The sequence below is a fragment of the Pleurodeles waltl genome, chromosome 7 (genome assembly GCF_031143425.1).
Source record: "Pleurodeles waltl isolate 20211129_DDA chromosome 7, aPleWal1.hap1.20221129, whole genome shotgun sequence".
In the NCBI taxonomy this organism is placed as follows: Eukaryota; Metazoa; Chordata; class Amphibia; order Caudata; family Salamandridae; genus Pleurodeles; species Pleurodeles waltl.
Genome location: NC_090446.1, coordinates 386961054 through 386984006, shown reverse-complemented (window position 1 = coordinate 386984006; position 22953 = coordinate 386961054). Strand labels below are relative to the sequence as shown.

The window sequence follows — 22953 nt, the reverse complement described above, 5'->3', positions numbered from 1 at the left end:
CAAGCTGTGCACAGGGAAAGGCCCTGGACGGCAGGGGTTGGAAATTAACACAGCATAAAAAAATTTTTTAAAAAAAACCACACACACACACCACTTACTGAAGTATGGTTCTAGCTCAAACAAGCACAACCACTGAAATTCACCAAATGGACTTGAAATTACTCTACTGCAACAGAAGATCCACACTCCAATCTGCAGCGATACTTTGTTTATTAGCAACTGATGAAGATAAAAGAGCCCTGTTCATGGTGAGCACCTTTTCGGAGTTGTGTACATAAATACAATACCTCTGTTCCTAGTCATTCTTCTAAACAAGATTATGTGTTACTCTAATAGAAGATCTTGCTATCTACGAAACAAAATAAACACATTACACATGCACTGGTCCTCAATTAGTATTCATAGACCCAAGTCTATAAATACTACCGATTCATTAAATCAATAGCATTCTATGGACTATTTTATAGCTGCTAGCTATAAAGCAAGAAATAATGGGAGCATGTTGCACCTAGTTTAATTTCAAGCAGAAAACAAAATTTGACTATGCAGGTTTTGAAAACACTCATTGAATACCAGGATTTAACATATTACCGACTCTGCATGAGATGGGGACCACACTCTTACCTGTCAATCAGGGAATCTCTCATGCTGGTGGCGATAGCGCTCGGTTGAGCATCATTTAGTTTAAAGACGCTCTCAATGACAGAAAGCTCTGTGCTGGTTGTGTCCAGTCCACAAAAGGCGCACCAATCATTAACAACCATTCCTGCAGCAATCACCTCACTGCCACGATTTACTGTTCCAGCCTGAAAGATTTAAGTGGTACAGTCGGTGCAATAGTACAATACTATCCTCATCATCATCAACACATCACTTTATTCGGTTAATTTAAACCATCAAAGCATAAATCACACAGTACAAAGATTAACTTTTTTTTTTTTTTTTTTTTTAAATCGTAAATAACTTACATTCAAAATTACATAAGAAGTGTAAAAACATAAATACTAAAATCAAGGTGGTATTTCTCTTCACACAATGCATAGCTACCTAAACCCTGTTCCTCAAGTTAGCCAAAGTATCATCCAGTAAGATAACATCCTAATCATAGGGCCTTGTGGTAGTCAAGAAGAATTTTTTAAGTGGCAAATTCGTATGTGCCATGCAGCCGCAAGAAACTTGGTAATTGCACAGAACAGGGGACAAGAAGTATCCCTCATCATAATCCTTAAGGCACCTATACAACATCTAATCCCCATGTTCTTACAAACTGGACGCAGCCACCTCTGACGAGCAATCCTATACGCTGGGCATATGAACATAAAATGTACAATGGTTTCGGAAAAACTGCTACAGCTCGGACATAAATCAATTCTCGGAGCAGAATCCCGAATATTACCAAAAGATTTAAGAGGTAGGCATCCGTATCTGAACTGAAAATACAAACTTTTACTTAATGGATCAGTAATAAGATCCATAAACAGTTCGAAACACGGATGCCACGTAGTGTCAAAAAATTGAGAAGTCAATCTGCCATGAGACAAATGTAGCAGATAGTTTCCTCTGACATACGCCCAATAAGCTGTTTTTAAATGATTCTTCTGCTCTTTCCTTAAATTGTAAGGATGGCTCCAGTAATTACTAAGACTCAGGGTGTGGAGCCATTTTGAGATGTGTTTGAACCAAGGAATGGTAAGCACGTTGGGTCTGTCTAGAATATCTTGAATGGATTCCTTATATGTAAGCAAGCAGCTCAGGAGTAGTCCAAACACGTACCCAGAAAAGCAGTGGTCTTAAAGCATAATATCTGAGATACGTGCAAGTCCGAGGTCCCAGAACATTGGTAACAAAGGAGTATTTCGTGGACAAGCCAAGAGTGATCTTACAAAATTATTTTCTCCTATTGAAAGTTTACCAACATTCGAGTATCCCCAGACTTCTACCCCGTAAACCACAGCACCCTGAGCCTTTGCCCGATAAATTTTTACTGCTGGAGTGACTACTCTCTCAATAGTAGACTTGTGGAAACGCAGAATTGCCCCAGATCTATGTGCCAGGAGGGCTGAGCTTTTATCAATCTGGGCCTCCCACTGCATATCCTTACTAATTCTGACCCCCAGGTAATCAAGGGAGCATACCTTACTCAATGGGGTCCCTTTGTAAAAGGATAGTATATCCTTTGGTGGGACCAAGTCCCAAGGTCATAACTTTGGTTTTAGTGTGATTAAGCTCCAACCCAAAACCATCACAAAACAAACTGAACCTGTCCATTAATACCTGTAAGCCCATCGTTGATCAGAAGGGAATTATCAGCGAATAGCAGGATCAGGATTTTTGTGTTATTCAAAGAGGGAACATCATTTTGACAATCAGTAATTACTTGCACTACCTCATTGATGACACAACCCTGGCGTACCCCTCTCCTGATATCTATTCTATCAGTGAGTTCCCCCATCTTACTTGTGCATAAGTGTTCTCATGCAATCTTTGGATTAAATGTATTAGGTTCTCTGGAATACCAATTTTGTTCAAAACTCCCCATAGTTTCTCTCTTGGCACAAGATCAAAAGCAGATCTCAAGTCTACAAAGGCCACGTATAGTTTGTCTGGCTAGGGTGACATACTTCCAGAACAGTAGTGACAACCTGAAGACTTGGTCCATAGTATTAGTTTTTGAGCAAAATCCAGCCTGTAGAGGGGATAAAATCTGGTTCTTTAGAACCCAATCCATAAGTCTGGCCAAAATTTGTTTCGCAAAGATCTTTTGAAGAATGTCAATAAGGCTAATCGGTCGATAGTTCGCTGGCAAACCTACATCGCCTTTCTTATAAACAGGAATTATTTCTGCACCGTGCCATGAATCAGGTATGGGACCACCTGCTGCTATAGCATTGGACAATAAATTGATATACCATGCCCATATCATGGGTTCAGATTTGAACAAATCCCCAGGTATCTTGTCAGGGCCAGGGGCTTTAGCTGGCCTCAGAAAATTAATAGCCTCGGTTGTTTCAGCTATTGTGAAGACAATGCTCTCAGGGAAGCTATTTGTGGGAACTACATCATCATCATCATATCTGATAACCTTAGGGTCATGGAATGCAGGATAGGCATACATTTCAGAAAAATGGGTCACCAATCTATCAAGTTGAATATATGAGATGATGGAGTCTTTTTTTCCCCTCTCGATCTGCAAGCCAGCAATCTCCAGAAAGAACCATCATCCTGATTTTTAACTGCAACCAATAACCTCTGCCAGATTTCGTCTTCCCAGCTTTTATTTTTTGCACGCTTCAGGGCCTTAACATATTTAGATCTAGCATCTACAATATCTTCTTGAGTGAGTTTTTTTTAATGTTTCTTTTAAATTAGATCTTGCTTGGGCACAGTCCTGATTATACCATTCATTAGAAGAGATAATATCAAGTGACCGTCTTAGGGGAATTGCTTTATAGAAAATACCCTGTAGGGTATCCACCAATTCTTTATGAATTGTCAAAATAGGAATAGTAGCATCCTCTTGTTCCCCAAAAACCGAAAAGAAATTTAGGAATGATGAATAAATATCCCTAATCTGATATGGATTTGCGGCCACATTTTGCCAGCTAACACGAGTTAGTCTATGATTCAGACGAAGGGTTGGAAAATTAGTAATCTGTGTGTCGCGCTCTTAGGAAAAACTTGGTTAGTTAGTACAAGACACAAGGGATTGTGATCGCTGTTGTGGCGAGAAATAATTACCATATCTAATGTACTTGACCAAAGCCTGATATCCACCAGAAAGTAATCAATAGTACTAAAAGAAATCACTCGCTTAAACGTAAGAGCACGATTTGGGTCGGATCTAATGCGACCGTTACATTCTCTCAACCCATATTTTAAACAGAGGGAGGCCAACTGCATGGATGCACACGATACAGGAGAGGGAGCCATTTCCTTAGGTTGAGGGATGCCCCATAATTCGTCTTCCTCACTAATTAAGGTAGTAATAGTGCTATCAGGTACAAAAGAACAGTTAAAATCACCTGCAATCATCAAAAGATTTGAAGGATCTAAGGACTCTACAAACTCAGTCAAATGTGTGAGTATCCTAGATTCAGTGGTATGTGGAACAGTCCTTGCATATACATTTAGTACAATTATCCTAAAGCCAGGACAAAATGCGAGTTGTATACCCAACAAATCATGAGAGTTAAATTCAATCACAGAGTGATCGCAGTCAAGCCTATTATTCAGTGAGATCAAGTCCTCCTATCCGTCTGCCAAATCCTCTGGTAGCAGACTGGGCAGGAGAGAAATAAGACGTGAAACCCTCTAGATGGTTCGATTCCGCAGCCCAGGTTTCCTGAAATAGACATACGTCATATTTATTAACAAAGCCCGTCCATTCTGAATCATCTAGCTTAGACTCTATTCCCACAATATTCCAGGACATAACATTAAGTTTAGGTAGTGGGATCACCGATTGAATTCCTGTTTGAGGTGCAATCATTAAACTCCCTTTACATTCTACCCGACATTCACCATTTATTGTAATTGGCATTTTTGCATGAGAAGCAGATAGTCAATCCAAATCAGAAAGTGAAGGGGAATGATTCTCAGCCTTGGATGATGAATGTATATCTGGCAGGATAGCGACTCCATCTGCCTGATTTCCAGTTGAGCAACAGCCTTTACACATCTTGTCTACAGGAGGATGCCTGCAAAGTCTAAGGACCGACTTCCTACCGGATCCTAGGGAACTGGTCCGTGCATCAAAGTATATGAGGTTATTAGCGATACTACTATTATGAAAAAATATGGAAATAAAATCAAAGTACGACCCCAGTTGATTATATCTGCGGACCTCTTGTATATCGGACCGGATGACAGAAAGACAATTCCTTTGTGTGCGTATCCAGAAGATTACTTTATTGGTAAGAGAATCTTTAGATTCTATGTTACCCTGAGGCAACCTGGATACCCCAGTTAAATATATGCAGTTACCATCCCACCTACGTCCATGTGTTCCTTTCAGATCAAGCCATTGTGTGGGTCTCACGTAATCAAAAGAAGAAGCTCAAGGAGGGCTTACATGAAAACCTGCTCCATGAAATCTCCCAAGGACTTTGTTAGAAGCTGTAGGACAAACAGTACCTAAATCCCACCACCCAATAGAGCAAACATATTTATTTGCACCAGGTTTAAAAGTTCGCTCATTAGCATTATTAATGGGCTGGCAGGATGGCCTGCCATTAGTTCCCCTGACCCCGTTGCAAATAGGAATGGAGGTCATTTTGTCATCGCAATTAGATGAACTAAAATTGTTCGTACTTATTAGCGGATCAGGTTTAAAAACAACCTCACCATCCAAATTACCCTTGGGATCTCCCCTCTGTTCTTTGTGATCAGAAATTTTATTCAGAAGTGTTATCAATAGTGACTTGATATCATCCAGTTTGTGGGAGATAATTACCAATTGGGAATCTTCATTACTACCCACCTTAAAAGCCTGAAACCCCTTATCAGTTCCATCTGCAATTAAAAGCATTCTGGTCTTCTGTTGCTAGAAGAGAGAACCGAAAATCTATTAGAGCACGGAATGCTAATAATAGACAGTGGCTTAGAGCTAAGGGGTAAAACATCCTCAGCTTGAAGACGTCCTGCTATTTCCATGGATAGGGAAGATGACAGAGACCTCTTTGAAGGAGAGGTGAGTGTATCCTGAAATATAGGAGGGGGATGCAAATCCACCTCGACCTCCATTCTGGGCATAGATGTTTTTTTCTTAAAAAGATCAGGAATCTTCTTAGGCGGAGAAATATCTAGATTGGAAAGAGCAGCGGATGGAAGGACTCCTTAATATTGCCTCGACCTCTTTAAAGAGTCAATTGTTTTAAATTGGTTTGTGGCACAACGCCCAACCAAGTTCTTATCAGGCCGGTTTTTTAGATTTCTTGACCCCCGATAGAGGTGCTGGTACATCAGCAGCCTTCCGCTTCCCCATTTCGTAGTTCTCTGTTGAAAACGCACTCGGGAGTATTGGCCCAACGTTGGACTCCCACTAGTAGTGGCACGCAGTAAAAGATGGGGAGAACTCAAGGGACTGATTAACCCTAGAGCTACAGTTCAGCACCCCTTCCTATGGCAAACCACTACAGTCAAAGTAGATATAAGAGCCCAATAGCCACGTACCGTGCCAGCAGAAATTGATTCTTCGTTCTTAGGGGGCCGGCCCAGCCCAGCCTCTTCCAGGCAATGACAGGCCAGCCCTGATGTGCGGCACGCTATGAGTGCCCGCGATGAAGGCCCCGCCCCTGACAGTCTGCAGGAAGCAAAGGGATCCTGGGACTTGGTGTCCCACCAGGTCCCAACAACAACGGGAGTAGGCAGCGGTGATGTGCGGCGCGCTATGAGCGCCCGGGATATAGGTGCCGCCCCCCCGACAGTCTGCAGGAAGCGAAGGGATCCTGGGACTTGGTGTCCCACCAGGTCCCAACAACAACGGGAGCCAATACTATCAACTGAATTGAACTGGTACAGTATGTTTTGCAGATATATTGGTGTTTATCAAAATTCTTTAACTTTTACTATGAATACGAAGCAATGTATCAAACAAAATGTATCAATTTAAGTGATTATATGTAAACCTTGCTTTATACTAATATCCACAGTTCCTGAGTTTTTTATTTAACAAACCTTATTGGCATTTAAACAGACCAACATACTTTCATACCCTATCCCACTCAGATCTGACAATTCCTCTTTAGTGATATTTGAAGATTAGACAAACTCCACATGTACTTGTGGTTGAACTGAATTCACATCAGATATAAAACTACATTCCCAATATTCAGTCTCATTACATGGAGTGTGCAGTTATTACAAGCTAAGCTCCAACAGGGCTAGGAAAATCTCCTCAACCACTCACTATGGCAAGTTTTATTTAATGGGGTTGAGCTGTTTTTAGATTCCACTAGACCCTTCTGTCCCAGCGGACAAAGAAGGTGTTATGTTCAGTCAGAAACTGAATGTAGGAGGCTGGACTGGCTTGTAGTGAGTACCTAGGGGTACTTGCACCTTGCACCAGGCCCAGTTATCCCTTATTAGTGTATAGGTTGTCTAGCAGCATAGGCTGATAGATAATGGTAGCTTAGCAGAGCAGCTTAGGCTGAACTAGGAGACGAGTGAAGCTCCTACAGTACCACTAGTGTCATATGCACAATATCATAAGAAAACACAATACACAGATATACTAAAAATAAAGGTACCTTATTTTTATGACAATATGCCAAAAGTATCTCAGTGAGTACCCTCAGTATGAGGATAGCAGATATACACAAGATATATATACACAATACCAAAAATATGCAGTATAGTATTAGAAAACAGTGCAAACAATGTATAGTTACAATAGGATGCAATGGGGACACATAGGGATAGGGGCAACACAAACCATATACTCCAAAAGTGGAATGCGAACCACAAATGGACCCCAAACCTATGTGACCTTGTAGAGGGTCGCTGGGACTGTAAGAAAACAGTGAGGGTTAGAAAAATAGCCCACCCCAAGACCCTGAAAAGTGAGTGCAAAGTGCACTAAAGTTCCCCAAAGGACATAGAAGTCGTGATAGGGGAATTCTGCAGGAAAGACACAAACCAGCAATGCAACAACGATGGATTTCCAGTCGAGGGTACCTGTGGAACAAGGGGACCAAGTCCAAAAGTCACAAGCAAGTCGGAGACGGGCAGATGCCCAGGAAATGCCAGCTGTGGGTGCAAAGAAGCTGCTACTGGACAGTAGAAGCTGAGGTTTCTGCAGGAACGACAGGGGCTAGGAACTTCCCCTTTGGAGGACGGATCCCTCACGCCGTGGAGAGTCGTGCAGAAGTGTTTTCCTGACGAAAGACCGCCAACAAGCCTTGCTAGCTGCAAGTCGTGCAGTTAGCATTTTTGGATGCTGCTGTGGCCCAGGAGGGACCAGGATGTCGCCAATTGCGTCTGGGGACAGAGGGGGCGTTGAGCAAGACAAGGAGCCCTCTCAGAAGCAGGCAGCACCCGCAGAAGTGCCGGAACAGGCACTACGAGGAGGAGTGAAACGGTGCTCACCCGAAGTCGCACAAAGGAGTCCCACGTCGCCGGAGGACAACTTAGAAAGTCGTGCAATGCAGGTTAGAGTGCCGTGGACCCAGGCTTGGCTGTGCACAAAGGATTTCCGCCAGAAGTGCACAGAGGCCGGAGTAGCTGCAAAAGTCGCGGTTCCCAGCAATGCAGTCTGGCGTGGGGAGGCAAGGACTTACCTCCACGAAACTTGGACTGAAGAGTCACTGGACTGTGGGAGTCACTTGGACAGAGTTGCTGGATTCAAGGGACCTCGCTCGTCGTGCTGAGAGGAGACCCAGGGTACCGGTGATGCAGTTCTTTGGTGCCTGCGGTAGCAGGGGGACGATTCCGTCGACCCACAGGAGATTTCTTCGGAGCTTCTAGTACAGAGAGGAGGCAGACTACCCCCACAGCATGCACCACCAGGAAAGCAGTCGCGAAGGCGGCAGGATCAGCGTTACAGAGTTGCAGTAGTCGTCTTCGCTACTTTGTTGCAGTTTTGCAGGCTTCCAGCGCGGTCAGCAGTCGATTCCTTGGCAGAAGGTGAAGAGAGAGATGCAGAGGAACTCGGATGAGCTCTTGCATTCGTTATCTCAGGAAATCCCCAAAGCAGAGACCCTAAATAGCCAGAAAAGAGGGTTTGGCTACTTAGGAGAGAAGATAGGCTAGCAACACCTGAAGGAGCCTATCAGAAGGAGTCTCTGACGTCACCTGCTGGCTGTGGCCACTCAGCAGTCCAGTGTGCCAGCAGCACCTCGGTTTCCAAGATGGCAGAGGTCTGGAGCACACTGGAGGAGCTCTGGGCACCTCCCAGGGGAGGTGCAGGTCAGGGGAGTGGTCACTCCCCTTCCCTTTGTCCAGTTTCGCGCCAGAGCAGGGCTGAGGGGTCCCTGAACCGGTGTAGACTGGCTTATGCAGAAATGGGCACCATGTGTGCCCATGAAAGCATTTCCAGAGGCTGGGGAGGCTACTCCTCCCCTGCCTTCACACCATTTTCCAAAGGGAGAGGGTGTAAAGCCCTCTCTCAGAGGAAGTCCTTTGTTCTGCCATCCTGGGCCAGGCCTGGCTGGACCCCAGGAGGGCAGAAACCTGTCTGAGGGGTTGGCAGCAGCTGCAGTGAAACCCCGGTAAAGGCAGTTTGGCAGTACCAGGGTCTGTGCTAGAGACCCACGGGATTGTGCCAACTATGCAAGGATGGCATAGAGGGGGCAATTCCATGATCATAGACATGTTACATGGCCATATTCGGAGTTACCATTGTGAAGCAACACATAGGTAGTGACCTATATGTAGTGCACGCGTGTAATGGTATCCCCGCACTCACAAAGTCCGGGGAATTGGCCCTGAACAATGTGGGGGCACCTTGGCTAGTGCCAGGGTGCCCACACACTAAGTAACTTAGCACCCAACCTTTACCAGGTAAAGGTTAGACATATAGGTGACTTATAAGTTACTTAAGTGCAGTGTACAATGGCTGTGAAATAACGTGGACGTTATTTCACTCAGGCTGCAGTGGCAGGCCTGTGTAAGAATTGTCAGAGCTCCCTATGGGTGGCAAAAGAAATGCTGCAGCCCATAGGGATCTCCTGGAACCCCAATACCCTGGGTACCTCAGTACCATATACTAGGGAATTATAAGGGTGCTCCAGTATGCCAATGTAAATTGGTAAAATTGGTCACTAGCCTGTTAGTGACAATTTGAAAGAAATGAGAGAGCATAACCACTGAGGTTCTGGATAGCAGAGCCTCAGTGAGACAGTCATAACACAGGTAACACATTCAGGCACACTTATGAGCACTGGGGCCCTGGCTGGTAGGGTCCCAGTGACACATACAACTAAAACAACATATATACAGTGAGAAATGGGGGTAAAATGCCAGGCAAGATGGTACTTTCCTACACTGAATTAGCAATTAAGATGCCTTTAAATGGTATTCTTGTCACATTTGCTCTGTGTTCAGAGACAGAGGTCAAAAGTCAGTTTGTCTTGAAATACAAATACTTTTCCTTGTGACTGCAGAGTTCTAGGAGTTTGTAAGGTGAACTGTCTGACCTATGTGAAATGAAAAGCTTTTGGCATCAGGTTTTTCCTAACACAACTTTTAGATAACTAAGTCTACATTACAAACATTTCAAAATATATTTTAGTAGCTATGAAAGACCATTTTTTGTAGTTCTGTGTGATGAAAAACATATTGCTTGGTTGCTTACGTCAATATTATTATTAATAAATTACTGTGGGCAAACCCCTTGCCATTAAACAGCATACTCTATTCTATACCACCAAAATATGATGAGACATCATAGGCCTACACTTACTCGTTTCTATTCGACAATGATTTTAATATCTGGCTGATATTACATAAGGACAAAGTTTTCTCAGCAGCTTAGGCTTTTCTCAACTCAGTTACTTTCCCAAGCAACCACGCTTGGATGTTGGTAACAAAAAATGGATGTTAGCAGTGAGAATCCAGGCCTTATTGTAAATAGGTTGCTTTCAGCCAAGATCCAGTGACATCAGTTTGTGGCATATGTCTTGCACTTTCACTTAATCTGAGATGCAAAAAGGACCATTTGTGGTTTAGAAAGGTCCTCAATTGTTCACCATACAACCAGATGCAAATATATATTTCAAGGCTGAAATCCTGAGCCAACATGCAGGGCATTATGAAAGGGCAATATATATTTACAAGACTTTAAAAAGACCCTTCAAGTTACCAAAAATAAGCAGATGTTTATCCACTGGACACTGCATCGATGAAAAATGTTTTTGTAGGAACCTCAGATGTGATTGCATTTAGTTCTCCGCCTTAGAAATGGTACTGAAGTCTCCCTTAGAAAGGGAGCAGCACCAAAACAAACACTGCTGGCTTTTACAGGGGGAAAAGATTTTCTCAGTCAGAACACATACACACAACAGACTTATCATGGCCAATTTTTAGTGCACGCATCCATCCTGCATTTTTGTTTGCTGTGGTTCCTACTTGGTTACCTCCGATATTCACGTCTTAGAGCACCTTTTTAGGAAGGTGGGTTCCATGTCCATGCTCTACCAGAGTCCTTCTGTTAAACCTAGACTTGGTTATTTCAGAAGCTAGAAAGGGCCAGGCACTGAGTCGGGAGATTATTTATGCCCTCTGCGTTTTTATATTTCCTTAGTGACCCATAATAAAGGCACTGATTTGGTTCACTTCAGTACAATTTCTTTGAACTAGCTCCAACACTACCAAAAAAAAAAAAAGGTACCACTTTCTCAGCACACCTGAAAAGCAGACGTGGTGGTTTAAAAAAAAACAAGTAAAAAGGTGCAATATTTGTATTCACCCTTTATTAGCTGCAAGACACCAATAAAAATCGGACGAGGACTGTGTAATAAAAACACAAGCAAAGGAACCACAGGATGGAACTCTAATGTTCTTTATAGACAATGGTTTGTACCAAACACCACGGGCCAGGCTTCCTGCCACCCCTTTAGTTTAAGTAATCCTGCTTTTTGTTAACTTTGGACGTTGTTCTAGTTGAAATGCTTCTGAGGTCAATAAACTAAAAAACACCCTACAGACATACTCGTACATCATCGCTCACCACAGATCTCTGCAACACGAAGGCACAACCTGAAACAGCTCTTAAAGATTTCTCTTTTCCACTACACTGCCCTCCTCACAGACAATCATAATCCTTCTTATCAGATCTCACAACAACAATGTTTTTCCTGGCCGTCAAGCGCACTGCTCTTTCCTGGTTTACCATGTTCTTACATTGCTAATTCAGCTGCAATTTAGGACAATAAATTAGCTGCAATTAGCGCTAATCTATGTTAAAAAACGATCAAAGACCAACTCGTTTTAGGGGCAGATTCCCAATCCTCTCTGGGCTGCTGCCGAGCTTGTTTTCACTCCAATAGTATATGCACAATCTGGACTGACCATCTGTAGATAAGGATCAATGCAAAAATATCAGATAATTTATCCAAGTCTCTATAATTTGTATCCTGCCAATGCAGTTAGTCAAAACCATCTTTGTATGTTTTGAAGCAGAAATTAACCTACTTTATTTCTTCATACCAAGATGTTTCATTGACTAGATTTGTTTTTATTGTGAAGGGACTATAAAGTCCACTAGCTGACTGCATCCAGTTAATGTGAACACCACAACCAATCGGACTAAGCTAGTGCCCAGGTTTAATTTAAAAAAAGCTTTGGTGAAAACAAAAACACACACACAGAAAGCCCAAAAACCTTGACTTGCCTTTCAATGTTGGCTGCGAACATGCACATCATACTCAAAGAAAGCACAATCAACACCTAGGGAAATGATCTTCAGAACCATTGCAAACAAAAAGACCCTTGGAATCTTCTTTCATTCAGAATTCTATTATATTTACTTACATACACCCATCATCAACCTTGCCTACAAACCAGGGACGAGGGCGGAGGAGAGTCGCCCCCTGCTCAGTCAGACTGACAAACAAAATGATAATAAAATTGTTTTATCATTTTATTTGTCACTGCCTGACTGAGCCATGCATGGCTACGGCGGGACTTGGCCATAAAGAAGAGGAGTGGTGGGCACTGTAAAGTCAGCATGTCGGTTTGGCCAGTCATCTTAGGACAGCCAAATCAACATGTGCACTTACATTTCTCCAACCCAGCTGTGTTACACAGCCGGGCTGGAGAAATGGCATAGGCTCCCTGTGCCTGAGCGAGCATCCACCCTGCCCGCTTAGGCCAATCCTGGTGCTGACCTCATGCTTGGTATAGCATGACAGCAGCGTCTGAATTGGGAGCCTGTGCCCCCAGTGAATGCTAGGAAGAGAGGAGCGACGGAGGCGGCTGGGATAAGCAGGCAGGTACATTTTTCAAAAATTATTTTTAACAACCCCTGCCTCCCCACCACCCTCGATTGTGGGCAGCTGCCACTGCTACAAACATGTATCTGTTCTCAACTCATGCCCTTCCTTCTAGGAACCCTTCTGTTACATTTAAAGATAGCGGTTTTCCAGTCATTCATTTCATACTAATATTGTTAATTCCACTTGTAGAAAGGGTGTTTTCTGTGACCAATTTAAACAGGCTCAAGTTATACCGATTTACAAACTAGCTCTTAGTCCAAGATAATTATAAAACAAGGGTTCTAACTCATTGCAGCCTCCTGCAGCGAAATTGCTTGAGAAAGAAGGGAGTTCAGAATGTTTCTGAGGTCTTTTAGACCATAGTGGCTCTTATGCCTCCCTGCAAGCGTCAATCCATTACCCAGAAGGTAAATTTTATTGTGGCTTAAATCGTATCATCCCAGATATCTTTACTGGTTTCTTCAAGTTCATTCCACCAGAGACTATTCGGGAAGGGCACAATCTTCCTAGGCCCAGAGGGCAAATTATTAGCCAGGACAGCCATTTCTGGGCTGCACCTAGTTTTTACCAATGCCCTTTAATAAGGTTTGCTAAAGTCTATTTTTCCAACGCCCTGACCACTTCTGCTGCTTCTGAGCCTCATAGTTCCAGACCTTAGGTCAATTGCTGTGTTACTGCTGCAATGCCCTCATTTTCAATTTGGTTGCTTGTAAATCTAATCAGCTAGAGGATGCCCCTGACATATTCCAAGGAACTGCAAGACTGGAGGTGGAAGGGACCAGAAAATATTCTCACACATTACAGTCTGTCATTAGCCTTGGATTTACCATCCCTCATCGTGGTGTTTAGGCACTATATATAAAGCTTCCATGAAGCTGGTTTATGTTAATCTCAAGAAGAGCAACACACCCGAAGACAGTTGTGCATGTAAACATCCTGTCCCCCCGTCCTTCCAGACTACACGACAGTGAAACTCCAGTCACAATACTGCATTTACCAATCATCCTACGCTATTACCAGACACCATAGTAACATTTATAAAAACAAAATACAAAAACAAATTCTTCAAGTAGATACACAAATTAAAAAGGTAACTTACAACAAGTGGAACTTGCAAGAGTGAAGAAAGTTCATCTTGGTCTTCAACAGAGGTTTTTGGGTGCACCAGTCCGCCTTGGTTGCTGAAGGCACAGTAACTTCCCACTAGAACCTGGTCAGCCACAGACTGTCTGAAGACTTCTACTTTTAGAACATCAGATAAAATGTCTTCAGTCTCCTAAAAACATAACAGTACAAACAATGCTGGTTCAGAATCTGCAGCGTGCATAAAGCAACTACAAGCACAATCCAAAGACAAAAATGGAACTAAGTTCTTTGCCAAATCACCTGGCTTAAAGCCAACAAATAAGGAAGCCAACTCTAATCTGAAACACATTGCATAGCTCAGGTTTGGGCAGGAGCTTAAAAAGACTCAGTCTCTGCAGAAAGAACCAGGCAAAAAATCGAATACATTTGAAATTGTCTGGTCAACTCCTCAGAGACCAAGTTACGTGAGCGGCCCACTGTTTTTACATACACTCAAACAAAATTACCTCTTATCCACCTAGATAATATCAAGTGCTATCAAATTATTTTGGTCAACCCTATCCCAATATATCTGTTGTATTTAGATAGGTCCAATGATGAAGCATGCCACAATGTTTGTTTGAAAGCTCTTTTTTTTTTTTTTAAATCTTTCAAGAGGCATTCTGACCCATCTACGTTGGAAGTTACCAATACCTCTCATTACCTCTGGTTGTCACACAAAAGGTATCATTGTGAGAAAATAACCAGAATTTCTATCTCCTTTCAATCCTTCTGTTTGTGTGACAGCCCATAATAATCAGTGGGACTGAATTTTCTTTTGACAAGGATTCCAATCTGGGGCTTCAGTTCTTGTACCTGAACTTCATACAGGAGAAGATGCATAAGCAGCATATTTTTATCTGAGACATAATGAAGCGGCCAAGTTCATGGGTATCCTTTGCCAAGTGACATCACCTTGCACACTGGATCGGTTTAAACATGCTCATACCAGTATGATGAAGCAAAGATATATTATGTGGTCCACTGTAACTTTGGTGTAGAACATGAAGACTGTATCCACAAATTTACTCTAGCTTTGCAGGGAAGGGGTGGCGGAGGGGCTGGCCTGAAGTTCTACAACTATTCTAAGAGGCAACTGGATGTCCCATGAAAAGGGGATACAAATAAACTCCTTGTCTACAGAGACTATGTGCACTCAATGAACATGAGCCTTGCTGGAAAGTGAGGGGTCCGATCTTAAGACAGTGTCGACTGTAAACATTTAGAGCCTGTAGGCAGATGTCACACCATGAAACCAGGTAAAAAGGGGTCTAGTGTCCCCATGAAAGGGAGAGTTTGCACTTGGGCTGTGCCCCCCTTTTTCCAACAGACATCAAAAATCTTCTGCAGACCAGCAACCAAAATATGCCCTATCCAAGGGCTCTGTAATGCAAGTTTCCTGAGCAGAAAAAGTGCAGTGTTGATTAGAAGTGTCAAATCAGTAGCCTAATGGCACCCAAGTGTACTGTGCCAAGGAATTCCACTCTATACCTGCCAAGATTCAAAGCTTGATCAACAGCGCACATATTATCCTTGTAATCAATCAAGAGTCAAACTGGATAAATTAGTGAGTTTATGTCCCACCAAAGGTACCAGCTTATTTGTATTGCAAGAAAGTCTGAAAATTATGTTGTAAAGGGAAATATAATCTTGCAGATTCCTTTGGTTTTATCAGACTAGTTCTGCGAGCCTGCATAAATTTATTATATTCAAGAAAATCTTCTTTGCAAAATATACAGACGTCCTAGAAATGTACAAACCAGATCCTATGGCATACTCCCTCAAATGCTAAGGTCTTCCTTTATAGACTTTGACCTTCAGATGGTAGCAAAGGTGAGCAATCAAGGATTCTTGGAGGTTGGTGTTGGGGTAGACTAGATCACAGGTAGCAAACTCATCACTTGAAATAGATTTCCAAAAGTGCTACTCCTTTTAGAGAAGGGAAGAAGTCTTAACTGCTTCAGTGCTGAGGACAAGACAAACATAATCCATACTACCATTCCAGTGCAGAGGACGTGAAAGTCTCATCCTCTCATTGAAGCCAGAAAATCCCTTGTGCTCATACCAAGTTTTTAGGGAAATTTGGAGCTGTGAGGGAAGAGCTCCCAGAGATTGTGTGATGAACCGCACCTTGTGCATTAATGTCACACAGACTGAAGGTGAAAGAAAAAGGGGCCCTTTCTAATGGTACCACTCCTTAGTTTATCCCTGCTTGTGGTTTGCAGCAGGAGGGTTTTTTGGAGGGGTGGTGGAGTAGGAAGGAGATGAAAGCCTTCTGGATACTAGATGTAGTCTTTTAATATATATATATATATATATATATATATATATATATATATATATATATATATATATATATATATATATATTATATTTATATTTTATATATATATATCTCCTGTCCTGACTTCAAGCCACCCCCTCCCCAAAGCCCTGTTTCAGAACCTAAAAACTGCAGCCATCTACTTGTCAAGCAAGAGGAAATTTGGATTATTTTGGAAGTCACTTGGATATATATGGGTCAGCAGAGAGACGGTTACCAGCATATCACCTCTATTCTGCCTTCCCACCATTGAAGAACAACTGCCTGGCACCTGTGTATGGGAGCTGCCTTGCTGGGCCAGGACATACAAGCACCTTGTTCTCTTCTGTTGAGCCCTTCTTTTTCATGATGGTCTTGTGGGTGGTCTCTCATACAGCCCCAGAATAGCAAGATTGGTGATAAACACCCAAATCTGCCTACTAAGGCGTCTGAAATTCCACCTGATCTCCAGAATGAAAAAAGTGAAAAGGAACGGGATGGGGTACTGGGCCATATCAGCATCAGAGTCCACTCAAAGGTACCTGACACTACTTCTGCCCTTGGAGCGGAAGCCTTTAAGACTGCAGCCACTCACATCACCAGAATGAGTGACTATGAAAGGAAACCTCTTGTTGCGTTTTCGGAACTTTACCGTTGAGGGTTACAGGGCCACCCATCTGGGTGTCAGGCTTGCAATGATTATGGGTCAACACTTATTGAGTGCCTGTGATTAGGCCACATATTGACATAACTAAGCAACGTGAAGTGGCTCATTGCTCAATAAGGCACCTTAAACTGTGGCCAGTACTACTTCAACAATTGTGCTGCTTCAGATTGAGCTGTGTTGTTGTCTAATCTCCAATGTTGGTCAGCTTTTATTGCTATTTGAAAACAACAGTTTGTCTTTTTTTTTTTTTATACATTTTCAACAAGAATAAGAAAAAAAACAGGATACGACTTCACTGTATTCCAACAGGTTTCATGTTCTCTCTATTAAACTTTTTCCTCCTGATAGGTAGCTCCAAGGCTGAGGCCCCTTTAAAAGCCCAAATTGTCTCCCATCCAAAACTACTAACCCAACCGCAACACAACGCTATGCCCCTGCTTATGATGCAACATGTGTTTTGATCCCAGTCAGCACTGTGTGGTTCCCTGTCCAGAGACATCCTTTAGGATAGAACCACACAATACAGCTTTGTAAAGAAATCTCATGGGCACGCCCTCACAGAAGGAGGGCCCTTGTTGCATCCATGCACGTTGGACGGGGAGGAAGCCTGATCTAAAGCATTTGACCTTCATTTTATTTTAATACAAATGTCACACTGAAGGGATTTTTCATGGGGTCAAAAGGCAGAACTCTTTTGAAGCACGTGCCCTGACAAATGAACCCGATATGACAACTTTCATTTGTCTTTCAGTGTGAAGGCAACTTTTCAGACATACCCTGTCGAGATCTGGGTGAACAAGAGCTACATAGTCATTGCATGCTATGACGTTTCCCAAGGCGGACAGTCTTTCCTCCACTCTCTGAATCTTGACTGCATCAGGCAGACTGTTTCTTATGTGCTGCAATTCCTGATCCGTTGTGTTATTTGGGACCAATAATCCATGACGGTTCCCTAAATAAAATCAAAAGCAAAACAAAACGTTGGTGTAGATTAGTTCCCTGTGGAATGTGTCCACAATGATAACAAATGTCTTTCTTCAAGGAGCATTAGTACGAAGATACTCCCATGCATAGTTCTGTCAAGTGATTTGTAACAGACAGCCTGTTAAAAACAACTATTGGACAGCATTAGGAAAGTAATGTGAAGTAACATTAAACTATGGCTGCTAGTAAGCTTTGAAAAGTTCCATAGTAAGTTAGATATCAAACTCACTTTGACAATGGAAATGTTTCAGTGTTGGACCAGCTACGTTGGGCCCAAAAGATGTGTCAATTACTTTTTGAACTGATGACGATCAACTAACCAGCAAACAACACATTTTTCTTAAAACTTCTAGCTTCATGACCACAGCAGCTATTCCACACCCCGTAAGCGGAGTCAATTCTATGCACACGTTAGACAAGAACTGACAAAGCAAACAGGTCTCGCCTCGGTGAGAGCTATTGGCTTTACTACACAAAAGGTAGAGTTAACTTCTTATGAAAAACAGATATTTTCTTCTACCTAGACAAAGAAACTAGAGGCTCAAAAATGCAATTTCATTATTATTGGATGAGGAAGCTGCACCCACATAATCTGGCATGCTTAGTCATTGGCTACCTCACAAAACTCTGATAAGATGGTACTACCAGTACAGACTTGACCTCTCCTGGGAGGGAGTTCTTAAGGTTATCTAAATTTATGGTAATTGCAGAGATCTTGATTAAATTTAAAATACCTTAGGGTACACCACATGAATTTCCTTTAATGGGTATGATTAACAGGAAAGTATGATTAATAGGTTAACTATGGATGTTCTATGGGTAAAATGCCCCCAAAAGCCTTCAAAGTGCTGACATGTTTCTGCCCATGCATAAGCTTTGCGTCTGGTCGGGGACGTTCCTCAGTGCTATGAGTGGATCCCTAATTAATAGTATTTACATATATGTGCAGAAATACACCAGGTGAGGCAGTGATATCTTTCATCATGTGTTTTGAACCAACCTATGAAAACCAAATGACATTGTTAGCATAGTATCATTTTGATAGCATCTCTGTTGATAAATGTACATGTTGCAACTTGCACACTTGTGGCATGGAGGCAACATTACACAAGACATAAACAACATACAGGGAGTGCAGAATTATTAGGCAAGTTGTATTTTTGAGGATTCATTTTATTATTGAACAACAACCATGTTCTCAATGAACCCAAAAAACTCATAAATATCAAAGCTGAATATTTTTGGAAGTAGTTTTTAGTTTGTTTTTAGTTTTAGCTATGTTAGGGGGATATCTGTGTGTGCAGGTGACTATTACTGTGCATAATTATTAGGCAACTTAACAAAACACAAATATATACCCATTTCAATTATTTATTATTACCAGTGAAACCAATATAACATCTCAACATTCACAAATATACATTTCTGACATTCAAAAACAAAACAAAAAGAAATCAGTGACTAATATAGCCACCTTTCTTTGCAAGGACACTCAAAAGCCTGCCATCCATGGATTCTGTCAGTGTTTTGATCTGTTCACCATCAACATTGCGTGCAGCAGCAACCACAGCCTCCCAGACACTGTTCAGAGAGGTGTACTGTTTTCCCTCCTTGTAAATCTCACATTTGATGATGGACCACAGGTTCTCAATGGGGTTCAGATCAGGTGAACAAGGAGGCCATGTCATTAGATTTCCTTCTTTTATACCCTTTCTTGCCAGCCACGCTGTGGAGTACTTGGACGCGTGTGATGGAGCATTGTCCAGCATGAAAATCATGTTTTTCTTGAAGGATGCAGACTTCTTCCTGTACCACTGCTTGAAGAAGGTGTCTTCCAGGAACTGGCAGTAGGACTGGGAGTTGAGCTTGACTCCATCCTCAACCCGAAAAGGCCCCACAAGCTCATCTTTGATGATACCAGCCCAAACCAGTACTCCACCTCCACCTTGCTGGCGTCTGAGTCGGACTGGAGCTCTCTGCCCTTTACCAATCCAGCCACGGGCCCATCCATCTGGCCCATCAAGACTCACTCTCATTTCAACAGTCCATAAAACCTTAGAAAAATCAGTCTTGAGATATTTCTTGGCCCAGTCTTGACGTTTCAGCTTGTGTGTCTTGTTCAGTGGTGGTCGTCTTTCAGCCTTTCTTACCTTGGCCATGTCTCTGAGTATTGCACACCTTGTGCTTTTGGGCACTCCAGTGATGTTGCAGCTCTGAAATATGGCCAAACTGGTGGCAAGTGGCATCGTGGCAGCTGCACGCTTGACTTTTCTTAGTTCATGGGCAGTTATTTTGCGCCTTGGTTTTTCCACACGCTTCTTGCCACCCTGTTGACTATTTTGAATGAAACGCTTGATTGTTCGATGATCACGCTTCAGAAGCTTTGCAATTTTAAGAGTGCTGCATCCCTCTGCAAGATATCTCTCTATTTTTGACTTTTCGGAGCCTGTCAAGTCCTTCTTTTGACCCATTTTGCCAAAGGAAAGGAAGTTGCCTAATAATTATGCACACCTGATATAGGGTGTTGATGTCATTAGACCACACCCCTTCTCATTACAGAGATGCACATCACCTAATATGCTTAATTGGTAGTAGGCTTTCGAGCCTATACAGCTTGGAGTAAGACAACATGCATGAAGAGGATGATGTGGTCAAAATACTCATTTGCCTAATAATTCTGCACTCCCTGTACATGCTTGGAGGTAGGAAGTTATACAATCCTTGCAAATACTGAATTGCTTTCCCAACAAAGGGTTGTAAATTACTGCGTGGTCTCACTAGATTTGGCGACTCCCGTAGTCACACACTTTTTAAAAATGACAAATTGACAGTAAATAATACAGGTTATATATTGGTCACCCCATTCTTCATGTAGGTTACTAATTTATTCTGAAATTCGTATTTTAAAGAATATTCTAAACCTAACTGTACATGATCTAAAAGTGGAAAAGATTCCATCTGGCCCACACACCACTAATGAAGCTCTATAGATAGCATAATAACTGCTATCAGTATACAGTATACTGAGACCTGCAGTAAATGCCCTACATTGTTTAGTAAAAGGACTTTTCATTTGGCCCCGTGGATAAAGTTCAGAATTCATTTGTCAACAGGTCCTGTGCCAAATGACTTACTTCGTCACGGAGGTATGCCAAGTTTATTAACCTACATTTTCTCCCACCTTCAGCTGAAATCTTGAGTTCCATCCTGCCGCTGCCTGCAACCATGAACCTGGAAGATGCCATTGTTCGGCATGGCGAGTGGTGTGGACACATGATTACGGAGTGTAGGCATGTGATCCTGGACGTCTGTTCCTCTGACAATTATTACTGGGCTTATTAGGAAATGTAGTTTCAGATTTTTACTGGTGCGTACCCAGCCAGCCACTGAAATATCTGCAGTGTTTTTAATACTCACTTAGCCGATATGTTACATGGTTTGTCAAGAATTTTTTTTAGGGGGGCTGAAAGGTTAATATTAGTCAGTAATTCTTACTCCAGAGTGAGGAGTGGGGAAAAAGTCTGAAAATGTGCTTTTAAGTGGAAAATCGCTCAAAGCAAGGTAACACATCTATACTGTTGTGAAGATTCAAGTCATACATTTCTTAAATAGCATAGAGCCCAGATTCTCATGCCTGTCTATTCAGCTGTGCTCAAGGGATTTGATCATAAAGAACAAGTGAATTTCCTAAGGAAAAAAAAAAAAAGGATTGAAGAGAAGGCGGAAGAAGTGAATACCGTTCTCAATGACAAGTCTACGGTCATACCCTCCATACACCAATTGCCCCCAGAGGTAGCATCATTCAAACAAGCTGTGAAACTTGAATTGATGCCCTGAAGGAAACAAGTCTCCCCTATAGTATTTTTTAAAAATACTTGTAGAGAGAAGCAATCAAGGAATTGGCCAGAGATCAGTCTATGGTTATAAAACCAACAGGTAAGGGTGGAGCTGTAGTTGTGTTATCCACACCAATGTATCACAAGTGCCTCAAAATACTCAGTAGTGAACAAAATTATACATGACAAGGGAACAACAAATCTGACACAATCTATGAGATTTCATTCCTTGTAGGCAGAGGGTTGGAGAACAGATGGATTACAAAGATTGGGGCTGATTTTATTTAAAAAATAAAAAATAAAAAAATAAGCCCTTGCCCCCCTACTTGTACATTCTTCTGAAGGTACACAAGAAAAAGCACCTACCACTGGGCCACCCTAATGGGTTTTGAATATGTTTGGCTCTCTGACCCCTGTCAGTTTTGCGATTTCTTTCTTTGAACTTTGCTGTATAATATACCCTCATATCTAAAGGATACTAAAGATGTGTTGAATCGTCAGAATAATATTGAGTTTGACCCAAAGAAACAGACCTTGATCTGCGTAGATGTTGAATCATTGTATACTAGTATACCACCCACAGAAATCCAACCTAAAAAGGTGACTGAAAAAGTTCTGATGACTGAAATATGAGAGTATATTACTCCTCCAGGTTTTGAACTGGGCTGTGCACATATGACCTGGACTATAAACCTTTCTATATATGAAAAACTATTTTTCCTGCAGACTCACTGAACATTCATGTGCCCAGACAGAGTCTACCATGTCTTTATGTACACGACTTTGAAACTAAATTAAATCTATAAAAAATATAATCTTTATAAACAACAAGTTACCTTGCAAAAAGACAAAAAAAGAAGATATATAGGTGACATCCTTCTCAACTGTACTGGCACAGTGAGGGAGACAAAGTTTTGCCCGTGGCTTAACTCATTAAACCCTTATTTGAAATTTACCATGACTAGGAGTAAAGCTGAGATAGCATTTCTTGATCTAAGGATTTACCCAGAGACCCTCAAAACAGAGGGATACTATAAACTCTGAGATAGGGACAGCCTCCTCCATTTTGAGTGCTTCCATCCCACTCATTTAGAAAAGGCCTACCAG

General features: G+C 42.1%; 1 protein-coding gene across 2 annotated transcripts in view; it reads right to left on the bottom strand.

Moving 5' to 3' along the window:
• The window catches only part of EIF6 (eukaryotic translation initiation factor 6), a 70237-nt gene that overhangs the window by 20788 nt on the left and 26496 nt on the right, over positions 1-22953 (bottom strand). For both annotated transcript variants that reach the window (XM_069243834.1, XM_069243835.1), the window contains 3 exons: positions 17803-17978; positions 14032-14208; positions 625-806 (listed from right to left, as the gene is read on the bottom strand). In XM_069243834.1, coding sequence (XP_069099935.1) covers positions 625-806; positions 14032-14208; positions 17803-17978 — 535 coding nt within the window. The remainder of the gene's footprint in view (positions 1-624; positions 807-14031; positions 14209-17802; positions 17979-22953) is intronic.